Source organism: Sinocyclocheilus rhinocerous, unplaced genomic scaffold, assembly GCF_001515625.1.
Source record: "Sinocyclocheilus rhinocerous isolate Xijiao unplaced genomic scaffold, SAMN03320098_v1.1 scaffold1246, whole genome shotgun sequence".
Classification (NCBI taxonomy): Eukaryota; Metazoa; Chordata; class Actinopteri; order Cypriniformes; family Cyprinidae; genus Sinocyclocheilus; species Sinocyclocheilus rhinocerous.
In genome coordinates this window covers 451,212-474,744 of record NW_015630543.1, presented here as the reverse complement: position 1 = coordinate 474,744, position 23,533 = coordinate 451,212, and the positions used below count along the sequence as shown (strand labels likewise).

At 39.6% G+C, this 23,533-nt stretch overlaps 1 protein-coding gene and 1 pseudogene across 1 annotated transcript in view; one reads left to right on the top strand and one right to left on the bottom strand.

The window, feature by feature from the left end:
* Nucleotides 1-1,594, bottom strand: part of LOC107740528 (vesicular inhibitory amino acid transporter-like) — a 10,463-nt pseudogene extending 8,869 nt beyond the window's left edge.
* Nucleotides 1,595-1,929: 335 nt separating this feature from the next.
* LOC107740527 (laminin subunit alpha-2-like) overlaps nt 1,930-23,533 on the top strand; it is a 230,930-nt gene continuing 209,326 nt past the window's right edge. Inside the window, 1 exon segment of the mRNA XM_016552978.1 lies at nt 1,930-2,082. Coding sequence (XP_016408464.1) covers nt 2,016-2,082 — 67 coding nt within the window. The 5' untranslated portion in view covers nt 1,930-2,015.

The following is a 23,533-nucleotide window of genomic DNA, read 5'->3' as shown; positions in this document are numbered from 1 at the left end:
ATATATATATATATATATATCAAACATTTTATATATTTAGATGTGGGGTGCCATTGAGTAGATTTTCTGAAGAGCTGATTGGATGCTGGCTGTGCTGTGATGCAGAAAGTTGGTCTGCTGCATCCTCCACAACACAACAGATCATCCTAACTTTTTTTTGGCAGTGTTTGCACCTTTATCTGATTTACATAATTCACTTTCTGAATCAAGTGTTAAAACAACACAGACAGCATGTGCAAATACGTGACACTACGAGTGAGCGCAATTCAGTTTTAGTGAATGCCCATGTTCTGTGTTGTGTGTACAGCACCTGCGGCCAGCTGCACATTAGCTTTGCACTTCCTACATGTTTATAGTTCCAAATGAAAATGTGCTCACAGCATGTGTGTGATGCAGGTGTGTGTGTGCTCACCTGTATGGCATTGGTGACGTTCCAACCCGCCTCCCAAGTTGTGATTCTCGGCCGTGTGCTGTGAGTACCGTCCTCACAGGAACCGTCTGAATGAAATGCAGCCGGACTTTCAGGACTGGCAGCCCGAGAGTCACACCTGCAAACGTCTCCATACGTGTGAGCCAGCTCATCCCTCACCACCAGACCTCGGTTCTCGTCAGCGCCCGCATGCAAGCGCTTCATCCAGAGAGACTCCACACGGCTCTTCACCCAAGAAAGCTGAGAACGTGACATAGCTCAGTCGCTGAATGTGGAAAGAGTGCACATAACTGCTTGGCTTTCACAGCTTTACCTCACATGAAGTGTCTCAATCCAGCCAAACTCACTGACATCCATCAGAAATGTCGTTCTGTCCAGCCAGATGCCAGTCTGAACGCTGCAAATGCATAACGGAGATCCGGGCCATCGCACCCGTGCTGTGCATCCATTTTAAATTGTGCGGAGGACTGACAGGCCGATGAACCGTAACATTATAATCACTTAAAAATGTGTGTTTGTTTAGAAAATGTTTTGCTTTTCATTTAGTCAGAATGAGGACGGTCTGCTTTTGGGGAATACAGATGAGACCAAATGTGTGAGTCCAACACTAGAGGGTGCAGAAGAAGTCCAGAAACTCCAGAGCATACCTACTCACCCCAAGGAAAAGAAAGGACTTTTTATCTAGTGTTTTTAACTCTCTCTCTCTCTCACACACACACACACACACACACACACTGAGAACAGTAAATTACATTGGATATACAAAAAACACACGTTACAGCATGTTGTTCCTCCAAACAACTACCCTAACAGAGTCTCGACAAACAACCTCATGAGGAAAAGTTTTTGAGCGTGAAAAAATTATGCAATAATATGATTTTAACTTGATTTCATTTATACTTTTTGGCTGTTTTCTCATCCCTGTTAGTTATAGTTTGTGTGGAATAAGTTCATCTTTAACTCACCCTGATGTCATTCTAAACCTCTGTGACTTTCTTTCATCTGCAGAGCACAAAAGAAGATATTATTTTCCATAAACTAACAAGCAATTGGCCCTGGACCCTTCAAAGCTTTAAAAAAAACTGCATATACTTATTTTGAAATTATTATAAAAATGGTCTATGCTACTTTATTCTCACCACATTTCAATTAATTGGTCTAGGGTAAATCTATTTCATTTTTATAATTTCATAGAAAAACAATTTTTGTAACACAAAACTACAAAAGTGAATTGACATAAATATCAAACCATTGTTTTTTCAACAAAATGTAACATTTTCTGTTTATTTTATATGAGGTTTTAAAGACGTTATCTGGAACTTTGTTTAAGTTAAAAAAAAAGTTTATGGAGTTGTAATTAGAGAACGTTTCAGTGTTTTACACTTTTTCTGCTTGAGAGTTTTCCAGTAGAGGAAATGCAGAGGAATGTGATCTCGGGACGCCCCCTCCTCAAAGCGCCTGGGACAGGAGGGCTGTGCCAGAGGAGCGTCCCAAACTTCCCAAAGTCACTCGTAGAGTTTCTGGAGGCTCCTGGACTGCGTCTGCTGTTCGACTGAGCGCACATGAAGAACAGGCAGATCAGGACATGAACAGATCATGTTTTGTCGTGCTCCTCGGGCTGCTGTGGCGGTGTTGTGGAGCTCAGCAGAGAGGTGAGTGGACCCACGGATCTCGTGTGTCTGTGTGTGTGTGTGAGTGTGTGTGTGTGAGTGTGAGTGTGTGTGTGTGTGTGTGTGAGAGAGAGTGTGTGTGTGTGTGTGTGTGTGAGTGTGTGTGTGTGAGTGTGAGTGTGTGTGTGTGTGTGTGTGAGAGAGAGTGTGTGTGTGTGTGTGTGTGTGAGTGTGTGTGTGTGAGTGTGAGTGTGTGTGTGTGTGTGTGTGAGAGAGAGTGTGTGTGTGTGTGTGTGTGTGAGTGTGTGTGTGTGAGTGTGAGTGTGTGTGTGTGTGTGTGTGAGAGAGAGTGTGTGTGTGTGTGTGTGTGTGAGTGTGTGTGTGTGAGTGTGAGTGTGTGTGTGTGTGTGTGTGAGAGAGAGTGTGTGTGTGTGTGTGTGTGTGAGTGTGTGTGTGTGAGTGTGAGTGTGTGTGTGTGTGTGTGTGAGAGAGAGTGTGTGTGTGTGTGTGTGTGTGAGTGTGTGTGTGTGAGTGTGAGTGTGTGTGTGTGTGTGTGTGAGAGAGAGTGTGTGTGTGTGTGTGTGTGTGTGTGTGTGTGAGTGAGTGAGCGCGCATTACGCACTCTGTGAATTCATGTGGCGATTTACTCGCCTGAAATATAGGCTGTATGTAATTTTTGTTTCTTAGTGAAATAGCTGGCTTTGTATTACGGTCGACTGCTAGAATTCAAATGATGCTATGTTCTATGACTTACTACTGATATAACTAACTAACAATATAGTTAGATATTGAACTTACATTGCTGCATCGACCTGACTCTGTTCTGTGTTTAGTTTTTTTTTGTTTTTTGATTCAAATCTTTGTTTTTCATTGAAATCAACCACTTGCATGCCCCCATTTATCACCATTACTTTACAATTTGTCTTTGTCTCTGCACTTTCTGCTCAACCCTATTGTTCTGTCTCATTTTCTTGAGCACTTGGCTCAAACAGAGATGAGTTTCTCTAACAAACTTTATCAGTATTTCATTACATTTCATTTTTTATTGGTTCAGTTGTTCAACTCTTTTATAGAAAAAAATCATGGTGACATTTTTGTCTAAGCACAAGTCAAAACATAATGAATAATGTGCTGTGGTGCAATGAAACCATTCGACAACCCTATTATTCTTTCTCATTTTCTTGAGCACTTGGCTCAAACAGAGATGAGTTTCTCTAACAAACTTTATCAGTATTTCATTACATTTCATTTTTTATTGGTTCAGTTGTTCAACTCTTTTATAGAAAAAAATCATGGTGACATTTTTGTCTAAGCACAAGTCAAAACATAATGAATAATGTGCTGTGGTGCAATGAAACAATTCGTCATTTGCACTGATATTCAGCCCTGTTACATTGAAGCCACAAATGTCATGTTATTTATTTTACTTTTATAAGTACTTTTGTAATCTACTTTCATCATTATGTGTGAGTACAAACAGTGAAACTGAGTGATACTACCAGAATTTGTGCTGTTTAAATTCTCTTTAATATATATATATATTTTTCGTCGCTTTCATAAACAATCTGTTTTGCAGTAGATGCAATATCCTTCAGTGAAAATAACGGTCAATATGTTGATGAAAGTTCTCACGCTCTCTAACCACTTAACCTCTATTCTGACACATGAGCAGTGGTCTACTTTCAGCTTTCTAACACAAGTAATCAAAGCTTTCTTCACTGAGAACCCTTGAACGAAATCAATTTGTGAGCATCAATTGCAGGGACCGTGGAGTGGCCTTTTAATATCACGCTGCTTTAAATGCTTTGCTAAGATCCATATTGTTTCATTTCTGCAGCCTCTGAAATGCTCGAATCTTCCAGAGCTGCTTGTGTCAATGACATTTCTTTAGCAGAGAAGATTAATCCAGAAAAAACCTGCGTGAAGCATCTTTCATCTTTCACGTAGTTGCTGTTGATTGTGTATGTCGACTCACGTGCTGTTCTCTATGCTCAAACACACACTGGGGACTGTGTGTGATCACCAGGTGTGTGTGTGTGCGCGCGTGTGTGTGTGTGTGTGTGTTAGTGGCAGCTAAACCCAGATGTTGGGAGTATTTTTAGAAACTAGGAATGGTTTCTATTCCTGATTTAGTAGACCAGGAATAGTGGACTCAGAATGCAGAGTCAGTATTCTCTGGATGCACTGATTGATGAGACAGAAAGAGTTCAGAAATGGATGTGATGCTCCATCCATGCTGAAAAGACCAGCACTACCCCGAGAAAATTGTCTGTTGTTTTTTCCTACAGATCAGTGGTAGTTTCTCGGCTGGAGCAGGACTCTGTGGAAATATGTGACCTGCTCGCTGCCTCCAGAGTAGTGTAGTTTTACAGGGGTTAACTTGACCATATTAGCTATAACAAAAACCTGCATGTGCTGAGGACACCAGCCTTCATAGCTTCAACTATAAGACTTTCCTGGCAATCTGCTTTGCTGCACTAAACAGCACTGGACCTGAATGGGAATTCAGGCTGGCCTAAGCTGGTCTTTTCAGAGGGTTTCTGCATAACATGAGCAGTTTGATGTGCTGTCAGAGAGCTTTGTAGTCTCACAGAAATCCAACAGCCACAGAAATCCCCAGAGAAAGTGTGTGAAAGCAGCAGACAGAATATGCTTACATGTGCGATCCGTCATGAGGCTTTTCCTCTTATCAAAATCAATACTTGGTTTATGTGGCACTGGGCTCTAGATGTGATGCTGGTTAGTGGCTCACAGATGCGTGTGGGTTGTACAGTCACAAAGTCAAATTTATTTACTGTTTAAAGAAGCATGTCTGATATACTGTAGATATCTGTTAAAATGTAAGGTATTCCTGTGATGCAAAGCTGAATTTTTCAGCATCATTACTCCAGTCTTCAGTGTCACATGAACCTTCAGAAATCATTCTAATATGCTGATCTGCTGCTCAAGAAACATTTCTGATTATTATCAGTGTTGAGAACAGTTGTGCTGCTTCATATTTGTGGAAACCATGATACATTATTTTTTCAAGATTATTTAATGATTAGAAAGTTCTAAAGAACAGCATTTGAAATAGAAATCTTTTGCATCATTATAAATGTCTACTGTCAACTTTGATCAATTTAATGCATCCTTGCTGAATAAAAGCATTAATTTCTTTAAAGCCCAAACTTCTAAATGGTACTGTAGATAGAGCTAGAAAGAGAAAAGCATCTCTGTGGCTATTATGCACGTTCAGGCTTTGTCTCTGTAATACCTCTGTCAGAAAAAAAACTGATTTCAGAATGCTTGAGGAGGAAAATCAATAGGTAATTCCACAACGCCGCCAATGAATAACCCAGTCCAATCAGATCTGACTTTATCCTGGTCACCGCTGATGAACAGATGCAAAAAGTACGCTCTGATGGATTGTTTTCAATGTTTTACCGATTGCTTGACGTTGATTTGCTTGCACACAACACAAATGGCCTCTAGGCTTATTTATGTTTGAGCAGAGAATGGTTTGAGTATAATGACAGAGAGAGAGAGAGAGAGAGAGAGAGCAAGAGAGCAGGAAGATTAATTTGCAGTCTGCAGTCCCTCTGCAAAAATTACCTTTAGGAGTTCAAAAGCTTGTCACAGGGGCAATAGTATGACATAATGAGAATATGGAGGGAAAAAAACAGATTGGTTTCATTCAAAGGCCCAAACTGAGAAAATGTGCAATTTGCTTCAGATGCTGATAATTATATGATGGAATTCTTGGCCTCTAGGCTTATTTATGTTTGAGCAGAGAATGGTTTGAGTATAATGACAGAGAGAGAGAGAGAGAGAGAGAGAGAGCAAGAGAGCAGGAAGATTAATTTGCAGTCTGCAGTCCCTCTGCAAAAATTACCTTTAGGAGTTCAAAAGCTTGTCACAGGGGCAATAGTATGACATAATGAGAATATGGAGGGAAAAAAACATTGGTTTCATTCAAAGGCCCAAACTGAGAAAATATGCAATTTGCTTCAGATGCTGATAATTATATGATGGAATTCTGATTCTTAATTAGATCTTTATAACAGTACAGCAGATACTGACATAAAATGATCAAAATATCAGTTGTCACTCTATATCTGAAATAATAAGTTTTAGTTTTAGTTTGGTTTGTTTATTTTATTTACTGAGCACTTTTACACAACCGACCATTGACCAAAGTGCTGTACAATATGTATACACATAAAAGAGACAATCATAACCATAAGAACACAACACTAAAACCACAAAATAAAATAACAATGAAAATGAAACCCTCAGTTTTAATACACAGACAATTTTTATGCCCCATTAAATGCGAGTGCGAGGAGGTGTTCTTTAAGGTTGTTTAAAAACACTTACTGTGGGTGCCAATCTGAGAGAAAAAGGTAAAACTTTCCAGAGTTTAGGAGCTATCGCTACAAAAGCTTGATCTCCACTTCTCCGTTTAGTTCTAGGAATCATCAAAGCCAGCTGATCAGCTAAACTTAAAGACCGTTTTAGCTCATGTTTCTCAATCAGTTTCACTAAATACTACGGAGCCATACTGTGCATAGATTTATAAACAAAAAACACAATTTTAAAGCTGATTCTGTAATGGATCGGTAGCCATAATTTAATGAAAATTTTTTAGTAATTTGTTTACCAACATATAGCGAGTTGCAGTGATCAAACCTTGTAAATACAAAAGCGTGAATGACATTTTACAGATCATGCATTGACAAAAATGGTTTCACCTTCGCTATTAATCTTAAGTGATAAAAACAGGACTTAACCACAGATTAAATCTGTTTCTCAAACTTGAGATCACTGTCGAAAAAACTCCTAAATTTTGCACTACTGGCTTACAAAAGGGGGCTAAACTAAACAGATCAGCAAAACTATTTGGGACTCCAAACCACACAACTTCAATTTTATCTTCATTCAGATTTTAAAAATTGTACGACAGCCATAATTTGATTTCTTGTACACAGTCCAACAAACACTCTATTTGCTTCTTACTATTTTTTAAATATTTTTATTTTTGCAGAGGAAGATACACTTGCATATCATCTGCATAAAAGTGAAAAGAAATTCCATGCTTAAAGAAAATTGACCCAAGGGGTAACATATACAAAGAAAACAAAATTGGGCTGAGAATAGACCCCTGTGGAACCCCACTAGGCAAAGAGACAGGTTGTGAGTAATCTTGACCGACATTTACAGAAAAAGTTATGTTTGAAAGAAATGACTTAAACTATGCAAGCGCTACATCATGAATTCCTACCACCTTTCCCAGCCGTCCGTGTAAAATCTCATGGTCAATAGTACTGAATGCAGCGCTAAAGTCCAATAAAACAAGAACAGCTGAGGACCCTGAGTCGAATGCATTCAGTAAATCATTTAAAACCTTGATCAAAGCCAACTCAGTACTGTGGTAAACCCTGAAACCTGACTGAAAAATGTAATATTGACATAAATGTCATTTGGAATCAAAGTCACCTTCTCTAAAACCATTGATACAAAAGATAACTTTGAAATTGGCCGAAAATTTGATACAATAACTTTTTTTTTTTTTTTAAAGAGGCTTAACAACATCAAGCTTAAACTGATTAGGGACTACTCCTGTTAAAAGACTATTATTTATTATAGATAAGATACCGTAAAGCCAAGCTGCTTCAGACCAGTAAATGTTCATCTGGAAATATTGCTAACAATATCAAAAGTTATTCTAAAATCAGTAAAGATTTCACAGCAAAAATGCACCAAATATGCTAAAAGGCCTTTTACCTACTAAAGTACTTGCTTGTACACCTAAATGTAAAATTTTTGCACAGTTTTTCTGAGAGTGTACGTAAGTTTTGCAAAGGCTCTCTTCTTATCAAGAAATATTTTAACTTAATGTGGCATTGTATGTTGTTCAAATCGGTATTTGATTCCTGGGATCTTTAAGGCATAATACATAAATGGTTTTCATACAGAGCAAGAGAATAAAGAGCTTCTTCTGTGACAGACTGTAAAAGACTTTTGGTTGTAACTAGGCAGTTTTAATAGAATAGTTTAAAAATATTGTTCTGTCTTCATCTGCTCACCCTCATGTCATTCCAAACCTGTGTGACTTTCTATCCTCTGTTCTTCATATGTTTTTAAAGACTTGGAATGTAGTGCCTCTGTAGAGCATATGGCCCACTTTTATTTGACTTTTACAGAGCTTTAGAGCATCTGTCCAAATTTATTGTCCTTGTGTCGAAAAGAGCAGCAAGAGGATTCTTATGAATGTCTCATGTTGAGTTCCACAGAAGAGAGAAAATGACGTTATGTCAGAGTATTCATGTTTTGATGAATTATTCCTTTCAGAATGCACATTTGCTAGGGTTATTAAAGCACTCTTCCGTGAGGAAAGCAGTGAATTATCTCTACAGTATGAATGCAGTGTGGACCTGTAAGCAGAATCACAGAATGAAGCGAAGGGTCCTGACCCTTGACCCGTATTAGAATCATGTGGGGGAAAAGTGAAATCTCCCGACACACACACACACACAGGTTTGTTTTTGTGAAAAGTGGGGACATCCCATAGGCGTAATGGTTTTTATACTGTACAAACTGTATGTGCTATTGCCCTACACCAACCCTACCCCTAAACCTACCCCTCACAGGAAACTTTGTGCTATTTCAGATTTTCAATACACTCCATTCTGTGTGATTTATATGCGTTTTGAAAAGTGGGGACATGGGGTAATGTCCTGAAAAATCACCTTCTCCTTGTAATACCTATGTCATACCCTTGTCTATACAAATTTGTGTCCTCATATGTCACAAAAACGCACACACACACACACACACACACACACACTCCATGAATGTTTTCATAGGTGGCTCGTTGAACTCTCTAGGAAGTCACTCTTTTCATCTTCTGATGCTCCGCTCTGTTGCTTATACCCTTCTCTGCATCTCTCCCTCTCTCTTCACCGCTCAATCTTTGATGATGGATCCGGTTTCTTTCTCTCTCCTCTGTATCTGTCCATCTGTGTGCTGACCCTCACTCTCTCTGTGGAGTTTACAGCAGCAGTTCAGCACACGTGGCCAATGACTCCAGATCTTTACTGACATCTGTGTGTGCTCCGGTCCAGACTAACAGGAGCCAGTGGGAATCAGGTTGAACTGCTGATTCAGTTCTGATCTGATCCTCACAGTAAAGCAACAATATGATGTCTGTGACTGGGACAAAATTAACATGAAGCTCTGTAATCCATGGTCTCTTCAAATACCCGTCAAGGTTGTGCAACAAAACTCCAATTCATTAAAACTGTTCATAAGCTTTGTTAAGAAGTTCAGTTTAGCATAATTTAAAAAAAGAACATGTTTATGTACATGTTCGTTTTAACTGCAAATAAAAGAAAATGCTTTATAGTTGGAATTTATATTAACTTTATATGAAGTTATATACATTTAAATTATATAAACTTTAGAGTGCTTTCCTGGCCTGCTTAATTAAGACTTCTTTATATATACTTCATAATTAACACTCAATGTACTGAGAAGCATTTCTGGTAAACTGAAATATAATGTAATTATACACTTGCATTTATTTTGAACATTATGTGCAATTTCAAATTTGTAATGATGAAGCTGCTTTTTAGTGCATTTAAATGGCCTTTATTTCATTAATATAACATTTTCCAGTTTTCCAGTTTTATTATAGTTTTTTTTAAGTACACAACAAATGCACATTGATCCAAATTAAGCACACTTCTTTTTCACACGGGATTAAATGAATTGCTTCAGATCTGTTAATTGATCTAAATTGAGCTGGCACACTGTACTTTCTTCCAATTAAAGTTTGGCTTTGGTGATTCTTACACATTTGAACATTTTCACAGCTACAATGAGCATTAAATATATTTTTCTATTGATGTGTTGACTAGTCATTGTGATACTTCCAGAACACAAATAATAAAATAAAATATTAATAAAATAATAAAAACAATTAAAAGTAATGTGGATAGCAGCTCAGATAATTTATTGAGAAACGTTCATATTGAGATTTTTAAATCGATGTCAGGTGAACATCTTTCTGTGCAAACACCGCCTTCAGTTAATGTCATTGCTGGAGGAGAATGATGAAGATGTTAAGCACATTGTATGTGTGATACTTCTTCCACAGAAGCGTGTGGGTTTGTGTGTGTATGTGTGTGTGTGTGTGTGTGTGTGATCATAATGCATGGAGTCAGTCAGCAGCGTGTTCGTCCAGCTCAATAAACCCGTGTCCCAGCTCTACCACAGTGTGTGTGTGTGTGTGTGTGTGTGTGTGTATGTGTTTGTGAAAGTCAGAGCGCAGCTAACATTGTTATTACTCTCAATTTCATTTTTCAGAAAAATGTGATTGAATTCATAATGCTTCACAAGATATACGAGACAGCAGTCACGCTGTTAGCAGAGGAGAGAAAATGCTTATTATATTTGGCTTATGTATTTTGCCACGCATTACAAATGTAATGTGGGCGCGCCACGTCTGAGATCTACGACAAAGCAAATGTTAAGAGGCACGGCGGTATGAAATATGAATGCTGTCTGCACGCATGGTTTTCTCGTAGTGCGCCACGCCATTTATCAGAGGTGATCTACTGCAGTGGAAATGTCATGTGACGCATGGTGCTTAAAGCCAATGTTTTGATTGGTCCATGCATTATTTAAGTTTGACATTTCAAGGGCCATTGACAGGAAGTGGTCTGAGAGACATGTGACTAGGAGACCAAATCTCAACTTCAGAATAAAATACACAGATGGTGCACATCAGGGGCTCTGTTTCAAACCTAATAGAATCAGTGTTTTAGGAGATATAGACTAGATACACTTCAGATGCAGAGGCGCTTTCAAACTATAGCAAAATCAGGGCATGCCAAGATTATGAAATTCAGGGCAGGATCCTGTTGAGGCCCAGGGGGTCTACAGAGGCCACTTCTTGTGTGTCTCGCAAGATGTTTAAATAACGAGAAATTACATTGAATTTGTAGTAGTGGAATGTTGAGTTGAAATTGACTGACCACCAGAGTCCCCAATTCCTTTTGACCCTTTACATAATCTACTTTTGTTGACAAGCTCATAGTTTATATATAGGAAAATTATTTAAAAAAAAAAAAAATTAAGAATGAAGTTAGTAAGATTTTGTCATGTTTTTGAAAGAAGTCTCTTTTGCTCTCAAGACTTAATTTATTAAATCAGAAATACAGGAAAAACAGTAATATGGTGGAATATTATTACAATTTTAAGTAACTGTTTTCTATGTGAATATCTGTTAAAATGTAATTTATTTCTGTGATCAAAGCTGTATTTTCGGCATCATTACTCCAGTCTCCAGTGTCACATGATCTTCAGAAATCATTCTAATATGCTGATTTGCTGCTCGAGAAACATTTCTGATTAATGTTGAAAACAGTTGTGCTGATGAATATTTTTGTGGAAACCATGATGCATTTTATTTTTCAGGATTCACAGATGAATAGAACAGAATTGATTAAAAATAGAAATCTTTTGTAACATTATATACGTCTTTACTGTCACTTTTGAGCAATTTAATGTGACCTTGCTGAATAAAGTTTTTAATCTCTTCCAAAAATCTTGATGACCTCAAATGCTGAACATCTGTGTTATTTATAACAGTTTTATAAATTATTTATAACACTATTATAGAAATATATTTAATTCAAGAGCAACGAGTAATGACAGAAAATATTTTCATATAGTTAAAATATGCTGCTAGTTTAGCAACATATTCAGTGTCAGTGTTTCAGAAAGACTCAGTAGTCTTTAGATAGTTCATGCAGTAAATGGACATTTTTTTCTTTACATCTCATTCTTCTGATGCATAATCACAATTATGACGGCCAATGTTATGCTTTTCAGGAAGTCTAGTTACTTAACCTTGCTGTTGGGCTGAAGGTCTCTGAGACATTGGTTGCATTTGCTGTGGCTTCTCTTGTAAAACATTAATGCAATATTGCATCATTTCATATGATGATCTTCTTGTTCGCAAGGGCTTTTAGGCAAAAACCTGGATCTATAGTTGCTCTCCAGACCAGGATGGAATATCAATGTTCTGGAGTCTTCATGGAGAATTGTGATCCGTGGGCGTTTGTCCTGTTCTCAGTGACTTTGAGCTTTGTGTTGTGCTAAATGGATCGTGTTATTGTTGAGGACAGATGTGGGCTTTAATGTACTGGGTTCCTGCTTTTCATTCCTCTGCTGTTCATTCTGCAGCTGTAAATGTTTTCAGCACTGACCTAGCCAATATGCATCCTTAAATGAGGTATTTTTTGTGTGTTATTCAGTTGAGACCCGTGAAGGTTAAAGGAATAATTTACCCAAAAATGAAAATTCTGTCATTATTTACCCACACACACGTATCTCCAGCTCTTTTCAAATGAATATCACACATGAAACATTCAGTTGAAACACATAATAGCCTATTAAATAATGGAATGGTTTTCTTAACGCTTTACTGAAAAACTTTACCTTAACCTTAACATTTAGTCATTTTCAGTTGGAAGGTGTTTCATAATAGTTCAAAAGATCTCGTGTAGCATTCTTATTGTCTTCTGGAATCTATTGCACAGAAAACACTGTAAAAATGAATATTGCATTGGCTGGCCAGACTTATAGTCATTCAGCGCTGCTTTGCCGTGTATTTCAGCATGAGGTTAGCCAGGCCGTCAGGGGTCTATTAACCAGCAGCCCTCATTTACACACTCCTGTCCGGCCAGTCAGCACTTCCAAAGGCTTGAATTACCTGCTTGATTCATGGGAAATAAAAATGTATCAACGACACACAAGCATCTGGTGGCTCGTTCACGTCTTTGCTGCATCGCCAGCAGTGGAACCATTGCGAAAAAATGTCGACCAAAAATGATTTCTGTAACAAATGTGCACCTATATTTTGAACAAGACATTCATTAAGAAAGTACCCATTTCTGCTGTTTCTCTAAAGACTTTATTAGCCTTACTATAACCCTTGCTCTGTGTTAAAAATTCTTTACTACAATGACCGACCTACATTGTGCTGTTATTGCCGAATACTGGATTCAGTCTTTTTTTTCTCAACTTGTTTTCTTTTAATTAGCACAGGGTTTTGTGATTCTTTTTGGAATTGATTGATCATAGACCTCATTGATCTGAGCTCATGGACCTCAGTTTGCTCGTGGTAAGCAGCTATGGCCACCACGTAAACCTTCAGAGTGGAGGGAGATAACCCTGCGGAGAATCGCTCCTGCAGAAACTCCAGAACTGAACCAACTGGGCAGTTGACTGGGTCTTGCAGTCGCTGTCTGCACCAAGAAGTTGCCACTTCAAGGCGTACAGTTTCCTCGTGGCGGGAGCTCTGGACTTGAGTATGGTCTCATCAACCTCAGGGGCCACGCCCACAACTCCGGGCAGGGGGTGAAGGATGGTGCCCCCCGCCTGAGAGAGGAGGTCCCACCTGATCGGATTCTCCAGCGGAGAGCCGTCGAGGAGGGACACAAGGTCGGAGAACCATACTCGGGCCGGCCAGAAGGGGGCTACTAGCAGAAGACGGACCACGGGGTACTCTCTCCAGAACTCCCGGGAGCAGAGTGATCGGGGGAAATGCGTACAGACGAAGCCTCGGCCACATCTGCACCATGGCATCCAGCCCAAGCGGAGCTGGGTGCGTGAGGGAAACCAGAGCGGACAGTGTGTCGTTTCCTGCGACGCGAACAGATCCACTTCCGCCTGGCCGAACTCCCTCCAAAGGAGGTCCACCACCTCTGGGTGGAGCCTCCATTCCCCGGGCCTCAGCCCCTGCCTCGACAGGATGTCTGCTCCCTGATTGAGATGCCCAAGGATGTAGAATGCTCTTAGTGAGAGGAACTTTCCCTGAGCCCACAGGAGGATCTGGTGCGCCAGCCTGTAAAGGGGGCGCGAGCGCAGACCCCCCTGCCGGTTGATGTAGGAGGACCCAAGGTTTCTTCCACATGTCTAAGGCACGTAAGCATCGCAGCGTGACCTTGATCGTGCAAAGCGGGTTCCCCTTCAGGGAAATCCTCTTGGTCCTGAGCCACCACTGCAAGGTTCTCATGTACAGCAGGTCAAAAGGTATCACGTTGGGCACACCCAAATAAGTGGTTCTCTGTAGTACACTTTTCTTGGCGTTTAGCCGTAACCCCAGCTCTTTCATTTGGGCGAAGACGACATCTCGATGCCGAGTCGCCATCTGCTCTGACTGAGCTAATATCAACCAATTGTTGATGTAATTCAGTATACGGATGCCCTGGAGTCGCAAAGGAGCCAAGGCAGCATCCACACACTTTGTGAAAGTGCGGGGTGAGAGTGACAGGCCAAACGGAAGAACCCGACACTGGTATGCTTCACCCCCGAAACCAAACCTCAGGAACTGCCTGTGTTGAGGAAAGATGGATACATGGAAGAATGCATCCTTGAGGTCTATCGTGACAAACCAGTCCTCGGACCTGATTTGAGACACAATCTGTTTGATAGTAAGCATCTTGAACCGAAATCATTTGATAGCGCGGTTCAGTAGATGCAGATCTATGATCGGACGCAACCCCTCATCCTTCTTCGGAACGATGAAGTAACGGCTGAAGAACCCTGATTCTCTCGAGAGAGGAGGAACACGTTCTATGGCCTCCTTCCTCAAAAGAGTTTCTACTTCTTGTTCCAATACCAGAGCCTGCTTGGGGCCCTCTAATGTTGGAATAACCCACTTGAAGCGAGGTGGACGAGAACCTAACTGAATTCTGTAACCTCTCTCTACAGTATGCAGGACCCATTGTGAGACATTTTGCAGAAGTTTCCAAGCTGTCAGAACGTCTACTAAGGGAACCAGTCTCTTGAGACTGGCCTCTGCTGTCACTAGAGGAGCCACTTCGGTGCCCTGAAGCGGATGACCGGCAGGGAACGACCGACCTGACTGCTCTAGCTCCCTCATCTGAGGGGACGAGATTTCCTGTGCCGTACCATTGTTGGGCGGCAGCTGGGAAATTCACTCGACGGAGCTCACTGAACCCTGAATCACCGGGGGTGGCAGGTGAATCTGATGGTATTGTCAGGACCGCTTGGCCGAGGTCCTCTTAGACATAATAACGGTCCACAGATCAGTTTTCTGCTTCGAGGACCCCGACCGAGAGCGCCGCCCCGCCCCGCCCCGCACACACACACACACACACACACACACACACACCACAGACTCGCTCGTAACACTTGTAACACGACTAGTCATTCTTTCAAAACCTGATCTCATGATTTCATTGTAGTTGCGCATATTTTCATTCCACATAATCATTGTTTCAAAACACAAGATCATTGTGATATGTATTGAGAACATTTGGTTTAATCACCTAAACACAACAGTATGATCTCCTTTCAATTTCAGTACTTTTAACAATCAGTTCATTCAAGAGCAAACAATGCAAGATTCATGTTTCAAATCACCTTTGTTGCTGAAATAATTACAGTTATACAGGCAATAACTTGTCATGTTAGAAAATACACTTACATTACATAGCTTGCATAACTCACATAAAATCAATAATGTTTGTAAAAGTATTTATCCGGTGTGTTATCAAAAGGTGTGATGAAGGTATGACATGGCCAAATGCTTTTGTGCTAGAACAGAGTTTACTGTCAATGCAGTAAATATCCTCACTGTGCCATATGACTGAATCTATATTCCAGCTGCATTTTTCAGATGAAGGGTGAGTTATAGTAATGTGCAGTCTTTACCATGGTAATGCTTCTATATACAGTATCACATGGCATAATGTAATGTAAAATGCTTCTGAATTCAGAATTCTTCTGATACATATCTGATCAATCTCTGATCAGTTACTCTCCCTTGTGTCCTGCTGTATGTTCACAAATAGCAAAACACACAGTTTTACAAATGAGGACATCCTCAAAGGGAGGTTTTAGGTGATTTTGTCAAGTTTTGCTTACTTCTGGGTACCAATTTGTCTCCAAAATATGGTTACAGTAAGTAGGTACACACGCACACACACACACACACACAGGTTTTCCTATCATTATGGGGACATTCCATAGGAGTAATGGGTTTTATACTGTCTCCCCCTACTCCTAAACCTACCCTAACGAAAATTATTATTTTTTCTCATTGGACCCAAAAAAGGACAATGATTTCAGATATTGCCATCTTTGAGGGGACATTTTGTCCCCATAAAATAGGGTTTACCTGAACCACACTCACGCACACACACACACACACACACACTTACAAAATAGTGGTTATCATCTTAGATAAATCACTTTTAGTGTAAAAATAATTCATTGCATTTGGTTATCCCTAAATTGCAATCACGTTCTATAGAAACTATATTTTTGTGTAGAGAAAAGGATATTTTGTGATTGTGTGTATTGTACTAACACAATTGAAAATATAAATGTTTGAAAAACGTGCACTTTTGATGATCTGTTGTGATATTAGTACTAAGAGTTTTGAAAATTTACCAATTGCTTGTGAAAACTGCACCAAAGCAATAAAAAAAAAACTGTAACAGGATGGGGAAAAACTAAGTTTAAGTAATTAACTAGTATTTGGGGGAAAAGAAGATCCTCTCCGGGTCAAAACATTCTTTGTTCAGTGTCACCTTCATGTGTCTTTGTGTACCTGTCCGTCAGAGCTGAAGGTGGATTGTTTAAGATGCATTCACAGAGTGGACGAGCTCGGATGAGACGGCAGTGGCGTGATTCACCTCACAGACATGCGGCTCAAACTCCTGGGAGGCAAGAGGAGGAAATGACAGAGTTCTTGTTGTGCGGCTCTGGCCTGCTGTAATGGATTTAACAGATGGACGTGTGTTGTGTTCTTGGAGGAGGTGGGCTTGACAAGAACAGTCTGTCCGAGATGTGCACAGTTCTGCTGTTCTCACAAGGGCTTATTATATGCTGTGAACGTGTGGGAGTGTGTGTATGCTGGGAGATACACACAAACACTAACACAACTACTGTACACCGGCCCAAAGCCTGTTATGATGCTGTGAATATAGAATCGTGTGTAGGTGGCTTTGTGTCTTTCTCGGTAAGAGCGGGTTTCTGTAAAACATCCTCAAGCTCAAGCAAACGTACACACACCTGCGCAGTTTTATTTCATGTTTTAGTTTATGATTGCATAACCCATGTGAAATGAAATTCAATACCGTGCATTGCTGAATATTGATGAGGTGTTGATATGTGCAGTACTTGTGAAAAGTTAGGAAAATTTATGATTTTTCATGTTTACAATGAAGTCTCTTCTGCTCACCAAGGCTGCATTTATTTGATCAAAAATACAATAAATATTGTGAAATATTATTTTAATTGAAAATAGCTGTTTTCTATGTGAATATATTTTAAAATGTAGTTTATTGCTGTGATCAAAGCTGAATTTTCAGCATCATTACTTCAGTCTTCAGTGTCACATGATCCTTAAATAAACACATTTTTGGTGATCAGAAGAGACTTCATTAAAAAATTTAAAAACCATAATATTTTAAAAATTTTGACAAATAATGCAAATGTGGATGGTCATACAGTATGCTAATGAGCTCATTTATGTGTTGTCACAATCCTCACGATTTCTAAAAAAAGTTGTTTTTCAGTTCATTTTTTTGTGTATGTTCTGGATGAATAAAATAATGTGATTTAACAAAGTAGCAGATGAAATAACAGCAATATATACAAAAGGCCAGATTTACTAACAGCTTGTGTCAGCGCAAACCCTCTTTTGGTGTTAAAAAATTATACTGTCAAAAACGGCTAATTTTATTGCATATGCATTTGTAGGAGTTTCACTTTCAGACGCATTTAAATGAATCACACAGTGTGATTTACTAAAGATTTGGAGTTATGTTGCACCATTATTTAACACCTCAAAAAACATGTCTTTTCCCATTTTGCTCTCGACATGGCTGCGGTAGCTGCTCATGTGAATGATGGTCCTGAGAAGCCTTCATGATATAGTAATAGAGTGTTTCTGAACATCTGGCACACAATGAACAAAATACCACAAATATCTCTAAAAACAACTAATGTTACATTCATCAAAGACACAATCATGCTGGAGCAGCGTGGGCTTTCTCGAGGGCACAGCGCTGGTCTCAGAAAGTCCTTGGTTCAAAAGACCCCCTACCTTTAGGTTCTCAGCCAAAATCCAAACATGCTTCTACCACCAACCCTTTAAGAGCAGCACAACTCAACCGCTAGATCAAAGAGGACCGGAGAACCGAATGTACGGTCCAGGAGCCTAGAAAAAAAACATTTGTCTCTATGTGGAAGTAGTGGAAACCGCTTTGTTGTTTGAGTTCTGCAAAAAGAGCTCTCCAAAAAATTACATTTGTGTCCGTTTTCATGGAAGGATGTAGCCTGGAGACACAACTCCATTTGGTCAAATCAGTGTAGCAGTTTTAAAGGGATCATTCACCCAAAAAATGACGATCTTGTCACCATTTCTTTACCTTCATGTCATTCCAAACCCTAATGCTATTTTTTTTCCATCTGTGGAGCACAAAAGAAGACATTTTGAGTCTTTGCATAACTCGTTTTCATACATTGACAGTTCATGGTGACTACACTATAAGTAATATGATAGCAGGAGCAGGCTGACGTTTAAAAATGTTATTCTCTGTTCGCTCTGAAATCTTCACCAGCACCAGGTTGGGTGCTATTTTGAATATCTGGATGGAGAATGATATTTGAGAATGAGGCTTACATTTAATCTGTCCCCCACGCAAAGCATCATCATACGGCTTCAGAAGAATAATATAATATATACAGAAGAGTGTAGTGAAATCCTTGAACACCATGCAGGTTTGGAATGAAATGATGATAAGGATGACAATTGTCACTTTTCATTGTATTAGAGACTGAGTCTGCACGCATGAAAGCAAGGCTAGATCCTCTCACTTCCCCCAAAACATGTCCTACTGATTCATATGGACCCCATTAAGAAAAGAGCGGCTCTGAGAGAACAGACTCTGCAGTCTAACAGCTCTGAAGGCTGTTTCACACGCTGTCAACAGTCCCTCATGCAATGAAGCACCAATCTAGAGGGTTACTGTGTTTCTCTCAGGCCAAGCGCTGTAACATGATGCTCAGTGTTCAATAAATTGTGACCTCATTTGCCCTTGACCTTTAAAAGCACAGAAAACGATTACTGGACTACTGAGGTATCATTATGAGGCTGTTATTCAACTGAACCTGAGTCACGAAACAACATAGAAACGTCCGTAGTAAAATGGCTTTTCTGTGATGATATCTACATGCAACACTCTCCATATGGAGGTCAAAGGGCTGCAGGAGAGGTGCGTTGAAGTCCTGCCGTAATGAAAGAGCCGTAATACACTCTCCAGCATTTTAAACAGTGGACTCATTCCTTTTAAAACACAGCGTTTGATGTTAATCAATTCACCGCTCAACATCCTGCCATAATTGTCAGGCCTTTTTTAATGGAAGTGCTTTATAGGCTGATATGTGTTCGGTTCGTCTAAAGAGCCAAAAAGAAAAAAAGAAACGGATGAAAGGAAAGTCTGTTTATAGAGTCTGATCCAATATTTTCTCTTTCTTGTACCATCATGCTTCCTCTCTCTATTGTCCTCAGAGTATAAAACGTTACTAAATGTTAACCAGGAGACATTCCAGCAAGGAATGTTTCATATGTTTAATGATCAGTTTAATAAAGCACTCTTGACCGATAATACTCATGTTGGCAAGATTGTATTCGAGATGAGCAGGCATGAAATTCTCCACGAGTGCAAAAATCTTCTAATCCCAGACTAAGACCCCAGATTGCAAACAGTAATTCAGTTTCACATGTGAATCTTAACTGTACCATTATTTTGTATACACTTTCTGTACTGTTGATATAAAATGGCAGTGCCGTTTACCAGAAAACTATATTTCCCATGATTCATTTGGCAGTTTAAGAGTAATATAATATAAATAAAGTATTAACTGCTCACACAATGAATTATTTGCTCTCCATGTTTATGTATTAGAGTAAAAAGAAAGCCATTGCGATGTCATGTGTGAATGTACATGCACAGATACACTAATTGTTTCTGTAGAGCTGTTATATAAGTGTTACGGGGCTGACGAGACGTGAGACGTGCGGATCCAAGTGCAAAGCTTTATTAATAGACATGGTAGAGACAGGCAAGGGTCAGATAATGGCAACAGGTATGTAGAAGGCAAGACACAAGAATATATCCTAGGGCTAGCGTGGGTCTACGATCGGCAAACAGGATCAATAGGGCGAGACTAGAGGGAGAAGTCCAGGTACAAGGCAAGGTCCAGGCAGGGGCAAACAGTATCAGAATAGGGCAAGACGAGAGGGGGAATCCGAGATACACAGGCGAAGAAAAGGACACGAGGAAACAGACAAGGAAAGACTAAGCTAAGGCTAAGAAAAGTAAACAGGCTCCGTAGAGTAGCTATCGCTAAGAGAGTGATAAATGCTAAACAATACTCGGCAGCTTGACGGGGATCAGAGTGAGTGTATATATAGGGAAGGTGTGATTGATGACAGCTGTGTGCAATCAGTGCTGTGTGCAATCAGTGCAATTGATGATGGGATATGTAGTCCGGGATGACATGCAACAGTTTGTGTAGTGTGAGAGTCAATGTAATGGAAGGGTGACCTCTGGTGGCAAGCAGACGGAAGTTCATGGACCGGATTCGTGACAATAAGCAGATTTGGTTTCTTGTTAACTCTAAAGAAATGCCCAAGTTTCATTAAACAATTAGTACACATACTAGTCCTTTAAAGACATTTTGAAATCTCCCTTTAAATTTGCATGTGTGCCCACGGTACGTAAAAGGTTTTGAAACTGTTCCGAGGCTTGCACTTTTACAGTTTCCATATTTTCTTTTTATGTCATATCCGAAGCCCGTTCCTTCCTGTGTGAGTTAATGTGTCCAGAGATCCTAAAGCTAAAACGGTCCCTCAGCAGAGGAAGTCGTACAAGATTTTAAAACACTGCCCATCATTTGCTGAATCAACCCCAACTCAACTCAAGCCGGATTCATGCAGGAATGTGTTTGTGTTGGTCAGACAGCAATATGAGGAAACTATACGCACATGTCTACCTTTAGAAACCTCGCTGGCTGAATTATACACACCACCTGCAACCGTTATGTTATAGATGTCTGATTTTTCAGAGGACTCTGATGTAGACCTGTATTTTTCCCTCTCTGAGTCGAGTGATCCATCACATCAACTTTACTGCTCAGGTGATCTAAATAAATCAAGCCATAACTGAGCGCCCATGAGCAAAGATGGCAGCGCACAAATTGCACACTTCCAGAAGGGTCCTGTGGTGCCAGCCGAGCAACTGTTATTAAAATAAATGGAAATGCGGAAGGATTGCTCTCTCTCAGTATATTAGACCCGTTAATAACACAGAAAAGAAAATTACATTTCATGGGGTCTTGTTTGTTCTCTTCCTGAAAGAATTACCGGAATTGTCTTTAGCATTTGCCCTTCAGGAAACCACTGAACCACGGTTTGAGCCGAGAGGATAGTCCCAGCATTTAGAGTAATGGAATTAGCTGCTGAGTAAAAGTGCTTTCTAAAGGACTAGTAACAACAGCCAAACTAGAAGCTCTAGTTGAAAGAAATTCAAACCAGGAAGTGTTAAGCATACAGCTTTGAAACTCATTAATGACACCGACTGTCTTAGATCATCTGTGCTTTGTTTCTCACAATCAGATACTGCTAGAGTCCCTAAAGAAAAAGACACAGGTTAGTTGCAGTAAATCTCAGCGAGGGTGCTGCTAGTGGCTGTCATCACGCACTTACACACCATCACAAAACACACACACACACACACACACACTCCTGATTTACTGCCATCAGCACCTGTCACACACAGAACAAGCTGATTTATATCAGAGAAGGGATTCACCGAGCAGTGTGCTGTCATTTGTTTTTGCATTTTCTTGTTCTAAATGAAAATCACACCTAAAAATATAATGAGAAAATTATACCAAAATATATAATTTCACGATGATAAAATTCCCAATTATGTCTGTGCATTGTTGGCAGGCAATAACGTTCTTAGTGACCATGCTTCAGTTTTTGACACATTCAGAGAGAGATTGGGTTGTATTATATAAAAGCTTGAACAAAAATACAAGAAGCACATTTCTGCTTTTAAACCCTCCTGCCCTTTACCTGCTTTAATTACAACTGCATTACTCCAAACACATTTCCTCTGTTCTTTACAAACTGAGGAACAAAATAGTGACATATGCTGTCCATTGATATTAAGTTGTAAATACCTGGAAATTTTCCTTTTAAATAAACATTTGCTATGCATCAACAAAACACTCTTTACTGTGGTATTAAATATCATAAAGAGTGTACATTTGTCTCCATACAGTATGTCACAGCTGAGCCATATGTTGAAATGTATGAAATCTTGTGGAGCTGCTGATAGACTCTTGGAGAGCGCTGCGGTTTGTTTGCACTATCATGGTGAAATGGGTGAATTTGATCACATGGCTGTAGTTTCTGACCCTTCACACCGAGCTTGACCCTCTGTAATTTTGATTAGGTCTGAGCAAACGGAGCACATTTGCCCATCTCTATCAGCTGTGGGGTTTAGAGCCATGTCGTGATATATTCAACCCTGTTTCTATTTGTCAAGTGAGCAAATGCTGGGCCTGTAACTGGCAGGACCACATCTTGAGCATTTAAGAGGGGTAAAAAAAGGTACAAACGTGTCCATTTCTGGGTATTACTCCAGTGATAAGCTAATGTAGGAGTGTAACGGTACACAGATGTCACGGTTCGGGGGTCACGGTTCGATACGATTTCGGTACAACAGGTAAAAACAACAAATCTACTATGCTCGGTTTCTTTTCATTTATTTTGAACAGACAGTAGTACAAATTACAATTTTTTTCCACCTAGATGTGAAAATACTAAATATTATATTAAATTATAATGTTATATATATATATAAAATCTGCAGTACATGTATACATACAAGGAATAAATACTTGAAATATATTTGATTTAGTTAACAGATAAACAAGGGGAAATAAAACAGTGCGACACGTAACGTAGCCTATATATGCTGTGTTTCAGTTCATTTTTGTGACACGCTTAATTTGTTCACAGAAAGGAAACTCAAATCGCAGAAAGCGACATCCTATTTGTCTTCTTTATTTTACAAAAGCACAATGTTGTGTTTTCCTTGTGAGTGTACACAAATAAAAGTAGACCTCTTACAGTGATGCATTATTAATAAGACAATAAATGAGTGTTTTAAGTTGATTCTGCTGGTATAAGGAAACAGTTGAAGTGATCGCGCCGGCGCGCATGCACACACACACACATCAGTTCCAGCATTGCTAACTTGACAGCGCAGTTGGTACTTTATCAAAATAAAATACAGTGAACCAAACATCAGCGCGCCTGCCTCTGTGTCACTGTTGGAATGCGAATGAATAACTAAGCCTATAATTTACATAATAAATAATAGTTTAG